Here is a 17,860-nt window from a genome sequence, read left to right on the forward strand (position 1 = left end):
CAGATACACACAGAGAGACGCATGCATAGACAGAGACATACACAGACATACACCCACACATACACTCACACATGATCCAGCTCTTTCTTTCATTTAAGATCCTAATCCCTCACCAGAGGTCTTTGGAGCTAAATGTATTTCTGAATACAGAAGTGACATACTCCCTAATAATCGCAGCAGAGTCCTGCAGAAAATGACAGAAAACAGATGATACCTCTGGCCAAAGGAGTACATATTCACCACTAACAAGATAAAATCATATCACATCAAGCTAATGTCACATCAAAGTTAGAAAAAAAAGTTCAGTTTTTAGAACATTTTGGGGTTTCCGTTAATAGGAACATGATTTATAATTTAAAAACCACAATGCTCTATGTTCAAAGAAATTACAGTGTATCACATGGTCTGCCTTACCTAAGCTGGTTTTCTGTAATGTCTTTACTATCGAGCTGAATCAATGGGACCCGAGTAAATTTCTTATTGTCTTCTAGTGGGATTTTGGATTCCATTGCTCTGTAATAATCTTGGAGGAGTCTTTTGGTATCCTGGAAACGGTTCACTTCCGCCTTTAATACAGAAAGTAGATATCAATACCCAATTTAGAGCACACTAATCTATATATATTTCTGTGACATGTATGTATACTGTAAATAGAAATTTTAAAACATGTTGGTTGAAAGTAATTTTCTAGAAATTAAGAAAGAGCCTCAGTTATTTCTCTGTCCCTAAAGTTTTCATAACTATTTAAGAGAGCAAATGACTTTGTAGTCTACGTGTTTACTGAGTGTGATTCCATTTAACCAGGTGGCGGTTTGACACCTCTTGATAACTGGCACTAGAAATTCTTCAATCATTGATATTTCTTTGTCCTAGCAATAATTCAGTTGCCTTGGGGTACCACAGAGTCTGTATGTACAAGAACAAAATGAAACCAACAGCTAGGTTTATTTCCTCTGGTGCAATATGAACTATTTGTGGAAACAGGACAAACAAGAGCACAAAGTAAAACAATAATTCTCTCAGTACAGTTTCCTGTCTTGCTTAATGTGAACAGGACAGACATAACTCATAACTTCTCTGGTCCTCGCTGCTCAATGCCTCTGTTGGTGTTGCTAGAAGAGACCTTGGAGGAAGTCGAGGAGTTCAGAGGAGTTGGTTGTGAAACCATTTTTCACGTGTGCCATCTCCTTGTCAGTGCAGGTTTGCCTTTGTTGCACACATGCACTGGGCATGTATACTGTGAGTCCCTAAACAGTTTTAATGATACAAATGTAGACCCTGGATTTCCAACTGATTCTCTATTACATCATGTGGTATGTAGGTCCTTCTCTTGGTGAGGTACCTATTATCCCCAACTTTCCTTGGTTGTGTGAATAGATAATGTGAAGTCATAAATGTTGAGCCTTCTATTCACAAAACTAGTTCATTGAAGAGCTAGATTTCTGTCTTGCTCGCTCTTTTTTAAAGAAAAAAACTTTTTGAAGTTTTTTTTTTTCTAAATGTAGCCCAAGGGCATTAATAAAGGGATTCCATATCACTTGGAAACCTGCTCTTTTCTGAAGGGAAGCAGAAGGAACAGTGGATCTGGGGGGAAAGGGAGGTATCGAGAGGAAATGGGAGGCTGCAATCAGAATGCATTATATGAGAGAAGAATAAAGAAAAAAAAATGTTTCTAAACTACTCAGAAATAGACTTGCATTACCATATTGACAATGGACAATGAAGGGATGCCTGTTTTTGCATAGTAGTAAACAATAAAAAATAACAGGTGTAGTAAGATTTTTTATAGAGGAAATGATAGATGGATTGTTTCTGCTTTTTACAGTTTTAAACTCTTCTAGGTAAATATCTTGAAGAAGAGGAAATTCATCCATTTACTTGGAGTCTATATTATAAAATAAGACTAACATTTGTATATTATTTTAAATTTTGGATGTTTTACATACAAGCACAGTACTTTTAAGTGGCCATGAAACCCATGAATTTTTCTTTAACATTGAGTTAAAATATTTATACACAGAATTATCCCACAGTTTAATGAAAAATTACTGGTATGTGTAAATTTTCAGTTTTGTAAAACTGCATGGAAAATTGTTTGATTGCATTATACACATGGGAACTCATACAATATCACATTTACAATGAATAAAATGCAAATATAAACTTATGTACATATTGAATATTAACAATTAATTTTGGAAAATTGAAGAAGTGTGTGGGGGCATTTACAAAAAGCTATTAGTCATTGAATCTATACACTGTATTATTGGGCAAATAAAGTGATAAACCTGGAAAGTGTTTCTTCTGTAACTTAGAGCACTGACCTCTTCATTAATCACTATATTTGGGAGAGTGTAGTTTATAGAGTCAGTATTTGAAACTGTCCTGGGATCTATTCCTAAGACTTGTTATTACAGTAACTGTTTTGTATAAAATATTAACTCATTTTAAGGGGAACAACTTGATTCAAAATATAAACCAATTTGAATTTAGAATTCTCCTTTAAGAAAATTAATCAGGATTCCTCTTACATTTTCAAAGAGTAAATAACCCTCTGTTACATGGCTTCTTTGCTGCTGGAGTTTCAGATTTTGCTTTTCTTTTAGTGTGGTATTACAGTTTGAACCTAGGTCCTCCAGCATTCTAAACAATTACTTTTACTTTATGGTTGGCCCATATGCTCAGCCTTCTGATTTACTTATTTTTAAGATGGGATCTTATTACATTTCCCAGACTAACCATGAACTGCCTGTTTGCCTGTAGGCCCTGATCTTGTGATCCTTCTCCCTCAGCTTCTTGGGTAGGTGTGACTTACAGGTTTTTGCACCAGTGCCAGCTTAGAAAAGCATTTCTAAACTTTACTGTGTGAAGAACTTGTTGCAGAGGCTGTGCATGAATATCTTGTTGAAAGGAACAGGCAAAAACTTCCCAAGGTCAAGCAAGTTTCGAAACTGAACATTAATGTGCCAAAATGATTTCTTTATTTGTGGAGCATCTTAGTTTCTAAATATGTCAGCAGGCTCATCAATCTCCCAGAGAGGAGGATAGGTAGAGTCATGCAGCACTTCCCAAAGTCACTTATGTAATTGCAACATTTTCTGGAACAGCTTGGAAGGCAAGTTTCCAGGGAACCCACTTTTGGAAGCAATTATCTAGCTGTTTGTGAGCTAGCACATGGAACTGAAGCTTTGCTCAAGGCTTATTACCTTCTGTCCTTGACAGACATTAATAAGGCTTCTGATTTTGAGCATCTTGGACAAAATGCAGGCTGCCTCAACTGTCTAGTAGTTGATGGGTTGTCCCATCACCACGTACTTTCTCCATGTGCTGAGATGATAGTTACACATGAGCATGTCCACAGGTTTTTACGGGATTTATTGAGCAGTGCCAAACAAAGCTCTGTGTTCTATACGTGAAGTTGAAGAGTTTGGACAATGTTGTTGACATAGTAGTGTTCCAGAAGGAATACTGACTCTGCAGTTATGCTCAGTCTAGATCCCCTTTCCTTTCACTTACTAGATGCAATGATTGGGCCAATAGTTCCACCCTATTCTCTTTAGTTTCCTTATCTATGGAATGAGGATGACACTCGACCCTTCAGCATAGGGCTGTTGTGACAGTTTACAGTGTTCCATTGGAAATTTCTGAGAGCAGTGCCCAGCATGTACTCTGCTATGCTACCTTATTTTATTTTGTCTGATGTGGGCATTGGTTCAATGTCTCAGGAAAAGAACCTCAAATCTACATATTAATGAACTGTTAGAATCTTACCTATTCCACAGGAGTCATTTATGGTTCTGACTCATGAAAGTGACTCATGAAAGTCTGCTGTGCCTTCATTATTGGATTGTAGCCACTTCTTCCATAAACATTTGGTAAAACCTGTTCATAATATTTTCTCTCTACTTGTTCAAACTGGTGTCCCAAGCTTCTTCTCAGATGAGTTTAGGCTAGTTGGGCACTTTACTTAGTCCTTTGTGTAAACTATGCTAAGTGGACACCTTAATACACTTAATAATATGCTTAACAATGTGTCCATATTTTCCTTTGGTTGAAACTCTTTTAAATCTATCTTATCTTCATAATTCAGCTTTCTAACATGCCTTCATAGTTTTTCTTCTTCTGATATCCTGATTTCTTTAAACCTCCCACTTGGAAATAATATAAGTTCTTCTTCATTCCTAGGGGATACACTTCAAGTCCTTTATTTAACACCTGACTAATACCTTTGTTTGTATGCACTCATATCCATTTGAGAAAGTCTGAATCAGACATACTGAGAATTAATAATAGGATATGATAACAGCATACTGTAATGAAAGTGATATGACCATAGATTTTCCTAAAGAATATGTCGTACTATATTTCATTTTTTGTGTAGATATAAGATGGCCATGTTACAAAAACAACGTGAAATGAATTGCTTAGGCATCATGACAGCATTAGATTCCAGCATAAGGGCTACTTGAGCAAAAACATTTTGAAACCATAGTGGGTGATCTGGTAAACTGGACAGCGAATAATGGAAAGAGAGAATGCACATTGCTGATGAAATGAAGGGGGGAAATTTTCATTCCAAGTGGGATAAAACAGAGTAAAATGGTGCAAAATGGAACACCAAAAGATTTGCTTCATCACTGTTGATACAAAGCACAGCTTGGCCCTATAGAATATGGGAGAGAGTTTATTTTAAGCCAGATGTGAGTGGATGGTGAGGGAACATGGATTTAGGTTTCTTTGCAGAAGAAGTTTCAGAGGATCTAAAATGGTAAAAAATCAATTCATCTATCAAATAAATTGATGAGAAGATCGGTAGGTTAGTTATATTTTAACAGAAAAGGAAAACACCCCCCCCCCACACACATACACACCTGTTGTTAAATAAAGGCAAATGAAACTTGGAAAGGGAATAGTAAGGTGGGGGCTGCTATAATTCCCAAGGCTTTTGTGTTCTTCAGGTTTCTGCTGACTTTTCAGCCTGCCCATAGAGCAGGGATTGTCCCTTTGAAGGCTAGAACTACTAGAATGGATGGGTTATCTATTTAAAAGAGATTTTCTGAACACCTACTATGTGTAAGTCAAAGTTATAAGCAAAGATATTTTAACATCTAAAGTATCTTCTAAGTTAATCAATTATAGATGATTCATTCATTCATTCATTCATTCATTCATTCATTCTCCCTCTTAACTATTCTTCTGTCAACAAAAATTAAGCATGGTTTGACCAAGGTAGCCTTGATAGTTACCTAAACATGAATAATTTTAGACAGGCTTTTTCCACACTCTCAGCCCTGGCCTCCATCAGTACTTTAGGAAACTAGTCCATTGTAAAGCTTTTTTTTTTAAATAATTTTTTTCTTTATTATTATGTGTTTTAAACTTTATACATCGGCCATGGGTTCCCCTGTCCTCCCCCCTCTTGTCCCCACCCCCACCTTCCCCCCAGGCCCTCCCCTCCATTCCCATGTCCTCCAGGATCAAGGCACCCCTGGGGATTCATTTAAACCTGGTGGATTCAGTACAGGCAGGTCCTGTCCCCTCCTTCCAGACTGAGCAAAGTGTCCCTGTGTAAGCCCAAGGTTTCAAACAGCCAGTAAAGCTTTTTGTCTGTGTTTTTGAAATCTATCTAAGGCAGGCCTTTTATTAGTTTTGTAACTAAGGACTGCCTTCCTCTAGCTCTGAAAACTGTCTTTGAAGTACAGTTACTTCTCAAGGCAGTTTGCATTTCAAGGCTCCTATATGAGGGAAGGAAAGTAACTTCTGTGGAGGTCTTCAGTTGTAAACCTATCTCCTACAATGAAGATAGGAGGAAGTTCAATTAATAAACACAACTGGGGCTGGAGCGGTGGCTCAGGATTAAGAGAGTGCACTACTCTTTCAGAGGACTATCATTCCCAGCATCTACATCAGGTGGCTCACAGCTACCAAAAACCTCAACTTTCAGGGGGATCCAAAGTTTTCTTCTTGTCTACACAGGCACTGAGCATGTGCCCAAAGTCACACTCTGATACATATAATTAAAAGCTTAAGCATTACAAGACAATTGATCTCACCCCTCATTCCGCCTCAACTCTTGAGCTCTCAAAACCTATCTATAGGCACTTTGTTTTGAGGGATCTGTCAGCTAGTCAGCACTTTCTTTCCTGGTCACAGCAATTGTACCCATGGTTGTATTGTATCCCAGAAATTACAGCAGGGCCTCTCTCTTAGACTAAGGTGGCTGGCTATCTTTAAGTATTTGCGAGTCTGATCAAGTAAACATCCCAGTTGTAGACAGCATCCCTGCAGTTTTGCAGAACAAACTCAGGGAAGCAGAAATGGCAAGTATCTGCTTGGGATACACTGTCTGTGTGGTTGCTTGGCTGGGATAGAAACACAATTTTTCTTAGCTAATTTTCTTGGCAAGCCAGAATGCATACCAGGCAGAGAATGCATGCCACTCAGGGTGTTATGAACAAAGTGATGCCAGAGCAGACCCCTAACATTCCCGATGGAGTTGTTCCATGAGGAATAAGGCTGCAAAGGGAGTCTGTGCCACTGTGTCTGGCTGCTCCTACCTGCATCAGGGAAAAGAAGTGATTCATTGTTATTCCGACAGAGTCCTGCAGCCAGCTCTCATTAATGATATCAAGCCTCTCTTGCTCTGCCTCTTCCTTCCTGGCATCACAGATGTCCCACAGGCGGTCTCGTAGATCCTGAGTGGAAAGAGAAACAGCTTGGCTGTGTGTGGGAGTCATATCTTCTGCAGCTTCGGTACCACACACCTGAGATCCTTTGCCTCTGGAGAAGTCCCTAAAGGAGCGATGTCTGACAAGTTCATGTGTTAGATTCATTTATTCAAACAGCAATCACATCTCTTGCTCTCTCAGATCGTATGCCCATAGTTCTCATAAACCCATCCCTATCACATTATCCATGGGTAGCTCTATTTGTGTGTTAGCTTTTTGTTAATAAACTTGTTTGCTTGAAAAATCACTTTATTTAAATAAAAAAAAAAAACCTTTGTATTGTTGATGGAAAAAAAATACATTGTTGCATTTGAACCAAGGCCCTTAGTTTGTTCACTATCAGAGATAGGGCATATTTACCAGAAAAATGTTTGACATTAATGTGATGCTTAACAACAGCTCAGTGGCAGACTAAGAATAATAAAGAAGAATATGAATAGGACAATGTATAACATAATATTCATATATCATAACTGGCCTATAATATGGGCATCCAGAGATATTTCATTTATTTTATAATTTATATATAAGTATGCAAAATTTTAATGTCAAAATTATAGTGGTTCTGTGTATTGGGTTCTTCTTAAATGTGTTGTTGACATATTTGCATCACCTATTAAATGCCTGGAATCAACATTAGGTAGCACATTATCTTTACTTTTTATAAGAGGACACTGGGAATAGAGAAGGCATTTTCCTTGGGTAAGTAAATGGTGAAGCCAGGATGTGAATCTTTGGGCTCCAGTAATGCATACCACTATGTTATGCATCAGAATTGATAGTAGATAAAAGAAGAATTCAAGATGAAAAGTGCTTTAGAGGCTGTTGTGGTTGTTAAATGGTCTCTAGGCAGATCCACCTTATCATTTTGTCTTCACGTGTCCAATAATCCTTTCTCAGAGAAACAGTTTAATGGGGGAAGGAGTGTAGATCCTTGGATGTAGATGACACCGCTGCCACCTATCACGTTAATCTCATTGTCATATCTTTTCACCCATAAACTGTGTTAGTTACTGGTGAGTACCTAGGATCATTGATGTGCAGATAAAATTAGGCAGTGGCTGTAACTAGTGCATGCTCAGTATTTAGAAAAGACTGTTGCTGCATTATACAGTCATGGTGTCAAAAATGTAGCAAAGAAAAGGATACAAATGTCTTAGTGACAGCAGTTTTAAAGTTCCTTATTTTCAAGATCATCTACATATAAAAATACAAAAATGAGAAAGGATAAAGCTGGTGTTTAAACCAACATTATCTATACCACATTTACAAAATGGAGCTGAAGTCTGGTGTGGTGGTGCAAGCCTTTAATCCCAGCACTTGGGAGGCAGAGGAAGGCAGATTTGAATTTGAGTCTAACCTGATCTATATAATTCCAGGGCTACACAGAGAAACCCTGCCTTAAAAAACCAAAAGAAACAAAAATGGATGTACATTAGCCTCATCTCAAACCTAACTTTAACTCTTTGTGGCATCAAGGGAAGGAAGTTTTGTTAGACTTTAACATTTTCTCTAGTGTGTACTCCTACTGAAGATCTACTGTTTCAAAGTCTTACAGTGTTTTTAAGGAGATTTCCTAAGTTCAAACATATTGAACCTTTCAAGTAGAAATCATACTTGGTTCCTAGAATCCATGAATATATCCTAATAATGAAAGTTTGGTCAAAAGAATATGTATTGTCTTGTTCCTGCCTTGTCGTGCTTGCCAGCAATGATTTTGCCTATGATCTGGGTTGATATTTTAATTTTAATGTTTCTTTTCCTTATTTGCCAAGTAGTCAAGTTATGTTTTCTATTCTCATTTCTCTTCTATTCATTTCTCAAGTTTAATTTCCGTATTCTTCTTGAAACTATACTTTGTATATATTCTTTCACATATTCAGACAAAATCATTCAAAGTAAATAAACTCTCTCTCACACACACATACACTATTTTTATATATATTTATATAGATATATCATATGTACACACATGTATTTGTTACTCAATGCTGACTGACATCTTTGAGGGTCGTCTCAAAATATTTGTCTAGCTTTTTGTAAACAATTATTATACTTATTTATTCTAAATATTTAAAAGTAAAATGTGAAGCTATAAAAATAGTAAAAATAAAGATTAAGTTATATTTAACCTTAGGTTGGAATATTTTTAAATTGGCCATTAAAGATACTATAATGAAAATTTATATTTTTATTTATATAAACACTGAAAACTTTCTGCATAAAAATTCACCTCAAATAATCAAAATAGAACTGGGAATATATTTATAATATAACACCAATGAATGGTATTTATCCATAATATATAAAAAAGACATACTAATCAAGAAAGAGAGCAGATTTCAGCAGAAAAGTTAGTAGGAATCACAATCAAGATCCAGAAGAAAGAAAATAAATGGCCATTAAGCAAGAAAGAAATGCTAACTTCAAATCCAAAAGGAAAAATACAAAGTTTAAGAAAATTCATATTTTTTAAATATATATTTGTATTTATATTATATATTTATATATATCATATATTTATATAATATATAAATTTATATTTATATTTTAAAGATATTTATATATATGAATTCCCCCGTCCTCCCTCCTCACACCCCCCAGCCCTTCCCCTCTTTGCTCAGCCTTTGTGTAGGGAGGAGGAGACTGGACCTGCCTCAGTTGAGTCTATCAGGCTGGGCTGACTCCCCAGGGGAGACCTTGCCTTGATAGGAAAGGAAAATTCACATTTTACCTGCTAAGTTGGCAAACATTTAAATATAAGATAGAGTTAACATGGGATAGATTCACATTACCTGTTGCTTAAAGTAAAATTGAACTGTCTATTGTTAATTTTTAAACTAAAAATTTTAACTTTTTATTAAATTACAATGTATTAAATTAAAATAGGAGTTTGTAAGTTCTCACTATGTCTCAAAAATATTAAATAAGCATAATCTTTCACTCAATAGTTTTACTTTTTATTTATGTTCTTAAAAACTAGCCCAAGAAAGTTGTTTATTACTAATTGTGTCAGATGTATGTAGCTGGTTGAAATTTTATGGTATAATTTTATATTAAATATTGGCACATAACTTTTTTAGTGAAATATGATTAATTTTTGGGACATCTTCAAAAAATTATAATGTTCACTACTCATACATTTTAGTCATAAAGTGTTGTAGATGAAATTTTATTCATTAATAAAACTTTAATGTATTTGATGAATGGAAAATGGAGAAGAGCAATATGTATAATATGGTAATATTTAAAAAAAATAATTAGGAGTAGTAAATATATTGAATATAGCTAGGTAATAATAGTGGCTCTTATTGTCAGAGATTATGTATTTTTTATAATTTCTATTCATCTAATTATAAGAAAAAATATGGGGCTGGAGGGATAGCTCAGCAGTTAAAGGCTAGGCTCACAACCAAAAATATAAGAAAAAATATGGTGCATATGGATTTAGAAAAGGAATAAAAGGGGGTTAGGTATTTAGCTCAGTGGTAGAATGCTTGCTTAGCAAGCACAAGGCCCTGGGTTCGGTTCTCAGCTCTGGGAAAAGAAAGAAAAGGGATAAAAGAAACAAATGACATATTTGGACTACTAAATTTCCCCATTCTCTGCCTGCAACCATCTACTACGAGAAAGAGAAATACAGGAGGCTGAATTTATGAATGGGTGGGCAAGAGATAGAAACAAAAAGCAGTTGTAGGATTTACTTAGATGCATGATTTTTTTTTCCCCTTGAGACAGGCTTGTTTGTGTAGCTCTGGCTCTCCTGGAACTTGCTTTGTACACCAGGCTATCCTCAAACTCACAGACTTCTGCCTGCCTTTGTCTTCCAAGTGCTAGAATTAACGGCACGTGCCACCACTTCCTGGCTTAGATGCCTGATTTTGTGAAGTGTTTAAGAATGGGTGACAGATGAACACCTCTTAGGTTAAAGTCTTTGGCACCTCCCCGTTATTGAAGCCGTCATGCTGCCTTGCCATCTTTGTGAGAGATCACGAATCGGTTTCCCAACTGGTCTTCCTGATCTATCACTTCCCTACAGGAACTTCTAAACCCATAAATCAAGGCTTCCTGTGTGTACTATAAAATGACCCCAGGCTTTAGGTAATATGGTCCCACACAATCTCTCTGACCTCGTCAGTAGCCCTCTTGTCTATGCTCACTTTGCTCTCTGTTCCTTGGTAGCCTCCACACACATCAAGACTCCTGATCTCTCTGCCTTTGTTCCCCACTCTGCCTGATAAACCTTCCTCCACATTAGCATGTGGTTCACTACAGTATCCCTGCCTTCAGTCCGCTCAAATGTCTCTAAGCAGTATTTCCACATCCACAACAAGCAAAATAGTTACAGAAATGCTTCAGCTTCTTACCTGTTTCCTTGATTTAAATTTGTTTCATAGATTTAAAAAACGAAGACAACACACTCACCTTGTGGTTATTTTATTTTTATTATTCTGTCTCCTGGCTACCAGCAGGGAAATATTTTGGAGTCATAGACTTTGTTTTCATCTGTTAAACCCTAGCGCTGTGGATATAACAAATGTTTTAATATTTTCTGAACAAATGATGAACACTGGGGTAGAGTTTGTCAATATGTTTGTTACACGAATGAATACAGAGATATCTTGTATAGAAATCTCCTCCCAGTTGATACATTTGATCTTGGAAGGAAGCTGGTTAAGACTCAGGATATTCTAGGTCAGGTGTGGTGGATAGACTATTAATCCCAGCACTAGGGAGGTGGAGGCAGATGGATCTATGTGAGTTTGAAGTCAGCCTGGTCAACACAGTGAGCTTTAGACCTTCTAAGACTATATAGTGAGATCTTGCCTCAAACAAACTAACTCACTCAAGATGTTCTAAAGGGAGGTGAAATACTCCATCTTGCAGAGAAACTCAGCTCATTAAGAGTCAGGAAATTCTAAATGAAGGCTCATTAAAATTCAGGAAGTAAACAACCCAGAAGCCTGGAGAAGTCCCTCAAACTAAGTTGTCCGAGAGCTCCCCTCCCCCAAACAATACAGATTATTGTCATTGCTGTTAGATGCTGACCAGAACTTGATAGTAAGTCCCTACTGCTGAAGACACCACCTTTATTAGTCATAGAACCTAGAGAAATCAAGTCAGTATTGACTGGGAAGCGTCTTCCCTTCAAGCTAGCTCTCATAGTACTAAAAGATGCTGTGTAGACTGCTGGAGGAAAAAATGCCATCAATAACTTTATCCAGGTGTCAACACCGTGAGCTACATTAATATCACAGCTCCATCCAATAGCTTGGGGAGTATTGCAGAAGAGACTGTAGAAAGACTGTAAGAGCCAGAGGTTGGGGAGGGCTGGAACAAATTAATGTTTTCTGGACAGGACCGAACTTCTGTATGCAAAAGCTCACAGCAGCTGTGGTTGACTGCACAAGACCTACACAAGTTCAAGCCAATTAAAATTCTAGCATGGAGTTGGGGTTCATGAGCTCCCACCCCAAACTGGATTTCTATGGACAATTGGTGGCTTCTGGAGGAAGGAGAGTCTGGTTTTTTTAGGGGTATGTTTCCTGATAGTTTGGCCATGCTCCAGTAATGGCCCCTACCCAGAAGCATAGGATGCAGTGCGAATCGAATTTAATAAAAGAAGGTAATTTGTGGGAGTTAGGATGGTAGGGATCTTGACAAAGTTAAGAAGAATTGAGGTGAATATGATCAAAATAAGTTGTATGAATTCCCCAAGGAATAATTAATATTTTTAAAAGAAGTCCCCAAACCTGTCCAAATACATCGAACTACTTTTTCCACAAGTTTATAAAAGCACAAGGGAATTATTGAAAGGCACTCCCAATTTGGACCAGGCAAATCAGTCACACTGCCTTGGAAGAGGCTCGGACAATTCAAACTGCCTAGAAGAGGCAGAGAGAGTGACTGAGTCACCTGGAAGAGACACTCTCCAATCTGTCAGGCTGCTGGCAAGGTGTGCAATGAGTTCCAGGTTTTCCAGGTTTTGTGAGCCACCACTTATGCTGGGTAAGTTTTCAATCCAAATGACCTTTGTGCCACTTATATTCCTGTAAGTAACCCCTCACTGATACTCCTGTAAGTACCCCTCACCGACACTCCTGTAAGTACCCCCTCCCCGATGCTCCTGTAAGTAACCCCTCACTGATACTCCTGTAAGTAACCCCTCACCGACACTCCTGTAAGTACCCCTCACCGATACTCCTGAAAGTACCCCCTCACCGACACTCCTGTAAGGAACCACAATAGCTTACCAAGCTGCACTATGGTAGCATTCTTACTTATGTTCTGGATTCCTTATCTAGACACATTTCCTGAGGAATAGTGTCACAATAATATTTGACTCTTTGTAACCAATACATAAGATAGGCTCAAGGCATCCTTCTGATGGGATACAGGAGGGTGTCAATTTACACATGGGCCATGAAGGCCACAAAACTGAATGGGGCTTCTTGTGCACTAAAACATCAAGGTAATACACTTGACTCGTGAACTTGCAAAAAGAAAAAAAAATCCACCTGTCTTCCAACTTCTAATTACTGTACTTGATGGAGATATAAACATATGTATAATATGTCAACAGACTTCAAAAGATCTAGGAAATAGAGGCAAGTATGGGTTGTCCCCATTTTCTTTCTGGCTGCTGTTAGGCTGTATAATTAGATTCAAGATGGGCATGTAATAACATGAGGTACGACCACAAGTAGGTGGACCAACAGAAATGAAGACAGACTGCAAAGCAGATACCAAGAATGCTCCTGCAGTGTGGATGTCAGTTCCTCTTCTCAGAACTGTGCCAGATATTAATTCTGAACCCAAAATGCAGAGCAGCCAGTCCTTTGTGGAGTTACTAACGACTGGGTCAGAGTTCAAATCTAATTTCTAATGCTTTCATCCCCAAAGACAGAAAGGGGAAAGGAGTGGGGGTGTACAGGTGAGGAGATGAAAACAAGGTGACACTGGCCCAGCAGGTCATAGCAGTCCTTACATTCACTCTTTGGTGTAGTTCAGCCTTGGTCTCCTCATCTTCCCACAGGTCTTCAGGAACAGAGTTGAAATCAGTCTGCCACTGAGATACAAAATCTTGCTTGTGATCTGGACGCCTTAGAAACTCCTTGAAACTTGTTCTGTAAGTAAGGAAGGGAATGAGATGGTTCCTTGTCCTACCTAATAATGACAAAATTTTGACTTTGGAGACTTTACTTACCTAGTTTCATATAAATAAGAAAGTATAGAGTGTTGGTTTTCTCTAAGATACCGAAGTACAGTTTTGATGTGGTTTATGTAGGATTTCTCTATCAGTTCCCAGTAAGGTACTAAAAAGGAAGGTAGTTCCTGTTAAACAGTAAAGCATAGAAGAAGTCAGTGTTTCTGAAAATGAAAATCCTCAGACTAGCTGGGTTAAATGAACACTAGTAATCAAGATCAAGTCCCAACTGCAACTGCCTGGAGCACACCTTCTGGAATGTTTCTGTCTTCATCTGTCTCCAGAAGAAGATAATTCCTCTTCCAGATAATCTGCATGTCTTAGCACAGACATGATTTCTTATAGAAATCCTTCCCTGGCCCAATCAGTTTACAAGGTTATCCTCAGATCCTCTGAGGCTCTGTCTAAGTACCCTGCACTCCTGTTATTATAATACTAGCAACATTAATTCTGTTTGTACTTTGTTCTAGAATACCAGCACTGTTCAGCCAGAGGCTGCCGTGGTCTTGATCAGCACTATAAGTTTTTCCATATAATCACATGGTATGTGGGACCTGGCAAGTCTTCAAAGACTATTTATTGAATGAATGAATTGATTTATTACATTTTCCTCAGCTGGAACATTGTCTTGTTTGAAGAACACTTTGTGTTCCTGTCAGGGTGGGAACAAGTTGTTTCTGTTGCATTCCACCAGGACAATCTTTACTTGCTGTGTATTATGTGGGACTCAGAAAGTTTATCTTATGTTATCTTCAATCATGAAAACAAGCAATAAAATATAAAACCAATGCAAATGAAATAAAATTGAAAGTATACATTATATTGAATATAAACTTGATATATAATTATCCTTTTTATGACTATACATTTATTTACCAAAACATCATCCATGAGGTACTTATAAATCATTTGGGTTAATTTTTTCTTCAATTACAAAATTCTACATACTAGATACTTTTTTAATAGCTCCGTGAATCTCATGGATACTTTAAAGATGACATTTCCAGACAGACTCATCTGCTGTCACACAAAGCATGTCATTGAGTAAGTTCTTCTCTTTGTTGCACAGAAAATTGCTTTCCTGTATTTTCTGCATCTCAGCCTTCACTGTGGCATTTGGAGAAGAAAAGCCCATGCTCCTATTGCCTTTGCTATGACCACTTGATAAACATCACCAGACTCAGTCCTATTGGTGAAGACAGTCACACTGGACTGAGAACAGATGCAAGCTGTTCTGTCATTACTTAAATGCCTAACCATGCATTCCTAAGCTGGTCACAGTGACTCTCAGCTGTCCCTTGCTGTGAATGTACAAGCCTCATCTTTGTATATTTCCCGATGTATTGATGACATACTTGTAAATACTGTTCCATTTTCTTTCCTTGACATTCATCTACTTCTTATAAGAGTCCATCCCAAGATTTAAGCATGTGGGCTTATATCCTATCCCAATATTAATGATTTTTTATTTTAATTTTTGTCCTCCTTAGTGTTATTTCCTTTGAGCTATACCAAGGGATAAGATTTGAGTACTTTTGTTCTTCACTCCCCATCCAACACTCAATAATGATTATATTTTGTTCCGTCAGGCCCCTTCTCTTCTGTTTCTGTCACTGACTCAGAACATTTTGGAAATGGGTGTGGAATGCGTCTCTCTCTGTCTGTATACATTTGAAGTAGCTTCTTCTTAGCTGAGTGACACCCATTACATATGAGCATACATACATACATACATGCATGCATATATTATTTTACCATTTAAATGTTTCATATTTCAATATTTTCAAATTTTACCCATGAGACTAGTTACTTAATTCATCAGAAAGCTATCAAGAATATGTCATATACTGTTGACTCTGTCTGGTTTTCCCATATGCTTTATACTCTCTCCCCAAAGCACTTACAGCCCTAGAGGAGTTTAATAACAACTGCAACACAACTCCTGCAGTGAATGTGTGGCTCTCAAATGCCTGGTACAGATGGACCTTGCTGTGTTTATCAGTGCAAGAGACCAGTGTGGACTGGAATAAAAATAAAAAGATAGAACTGACTGATTCTTGTAAACATCTCCTTGTCTTTTATTAGGAAAAAAAAAAGTGTGTGATTTCCTCAAGTTCATTGATTTATCTTTTGAAGGCCCAGGTCCAGGTAAGAACTGCTTTACCTCTGTCATAGGAAAATTGCCCTTTGTGTACCTCCTTGTCTAGCATAATTATTATGAGCTCTCTGGTCAGGTAGCTATCTTAAGGTTTAGTTAGATTCCTATGTTTCTTTCCTTTTCTAAAATGTCAGAGATTAAATTCATCTGGAAGTATTATGCTTCATCTTAAGCATTTATGCATGGATGGGAGACTATAAATTTGCTGGATATGTATGCAGCAGAAATCATTCTTCTAGGAAATTGCATCTCTGCTTGTCCTCAGGGAGAAAATTGGTACTTACAGAAGCTATTTGTTCTCCTGAGCTCAATACTCAAGACCAGTTTCAAAGTATGACCCAGAAACTCAAGTCCACAGGAAAAATTGAAATGCAATTCACTGATAAGCCCCTAGCAAATTTATCACTGTTTCCCCCATTTCAATACTGTGGATGAAATCTAGAATCTTCTGCACTCTACCAAATGAGCTGCAACTCCAGGCTTATCTCAGTTTTTTATAAATAGATACACAATCCTGACTTCAGAAGCATTGTTGGATGTTACAAATGTGGCAAAACTTGATGTTAAAAGGATAAATTATTCTATTCATTTAATTAGAAGGTTGCCATACCTCAGGTATAGGCTCATTCACATAGACCCATTCTTCTGATCCTGGCTTAGGTGGTCCGGGTGCTGTTGGCGTGGGTGATGTGTCTGCAGAGCCACCAGGTGATTTCTTTGCTGGTGCTTTTCCTCCTTGTGGTTTTCCTTTAGGAGAAACTTAAACATGCATATTAAATCATTCCAGTACAAGTAGGTGAACGGGATAGGTTTCTGAATATGATAAAGTCTATGTTATGGGATTCAGGCCACCCATTGATTACTCTTGCCTTCTTCAGGCAGTTTTACCAACTGGGAGATATAATAGAAGAAATGTCAAATTTGCCATGGTCCCTGCATTAACAGATATACTACTCGTAAGGAGTTGTTTTCTTACTTAAAGGAATCCAACAACTGGAATCCGCCTGACTATTGTAACTTCTGGCATTTTATGTTCATTCATGTCTTGCTTCTCTAATTCATGTGTGGCTCTTACAAAATTTAGGCTTTGCCACAAAGTGTGTTTAATTTCCTATTGTAAAAACTGGCAATTAAATTCTTCATGCCAAATGAGGAAAAGGATGTCTAGAACGTAAGTGGGGCTTGTTTGTGTCCCTTGAGACCCAGAGCAGAGGTTAGAGAAAGATCTGGTGAAAGGTTTATCCAGAGAAGGTGAGGTTACAGATGAGACAGATGGGAGAAGAGGCCACTGAAGACCCCGAACCTTCTCATAATCTCTGTAGGCTGAAAGGATTTCCGAAAAAAAAAAAAATTCTTGCTACGGTCAGGCTTTTTATTTCAGCCTAGAAAATAAAGAAGAGAGGGAAGGAGGCACCAAGGGAGGGAGGAGTGGAAGCGAAAATGTGAGAGTTAGGGGATAGACGAGGTAAGTAAGTAAAGGGGGGACGAGGAGGAAGAGGAGGTGCAGGAGGAGGAGGGGAGGAGGAGGGGAGGGGGAGGAAGAGGAGGAGCAGGGAGAGGAGATGGAGGAGGAGGAGGGAGAGGAGGTGGAGGGGAGGAGGAAGAGGAGGAGCAGGGGGAAGAAGAGGAGGAGGAGGGAGAGGAGATGGAGGAGGAGGAGGGAGAGGAGGTGGAGGGGAGGAGGAAGAGAAGGAGCAGGGGGAAGAAAGGGAGGAGGAGGAAGTGGAGGTGGAGGAAGAGGAGGAGCAGGAGGAAGAGGAGGAGCAA

At 38.1% G+C, this 17,860-nt stretch overlaps 1 protein-coding gene across 1 annotated transcript in view; it reads right to left on the reverse strand.

Moving 5' to 3' along the window:
* The window catches only part of Spef2 (sperm flagellar 2), a 171,975-nt gene that overhangs the window by 52,543 nt on the left and 101,572 nt on the right, over nucleotides 1-17,860 (reverse strand). The window contains exons 20-24 of the mRNA XM_036206928.1: nucleotides 16,704-16,852; nucleotides 13,936-14,063; nucleotides 13,717-13,855; nucleotides 6,558-6,695; nucleotides 415-566 (exon numbers count right to left, since the gene is read on the reverse strand). Of these exons, the coding sequence (XP_036062821.1) occupies nucleotides 415-566; nucleotides 6,558-6,695; nucleotides 13,717-13,855; nucleotides 13,936-14,063; nucleotides 16,704-16,852 (706 nt within the window). The remainder of the gene's footprint in view (nucleotides 1-414; nucleotides 567-6,557; nucleotides 6,696-13,716; nucleotides 13,856-13,935; nucleotides 14,064-16,703; nucleotides 16,853-17,860) is intronic.

The sequence above is a fragment of the Onychomys torridus genome, chromosome 15, assembly GCF_903995425.1.
Source record: "Onychomys torridus chromosome 15, mOncTor1.1, whole genome shotgun sequence".
Classification (NCBI taxonomy): domain Eukaryota; kingdom Metazoa; phylum Chordata; class Mammalia; order Rodentia; family Cricetidae; genus Onychomys; species Onychomys torridus.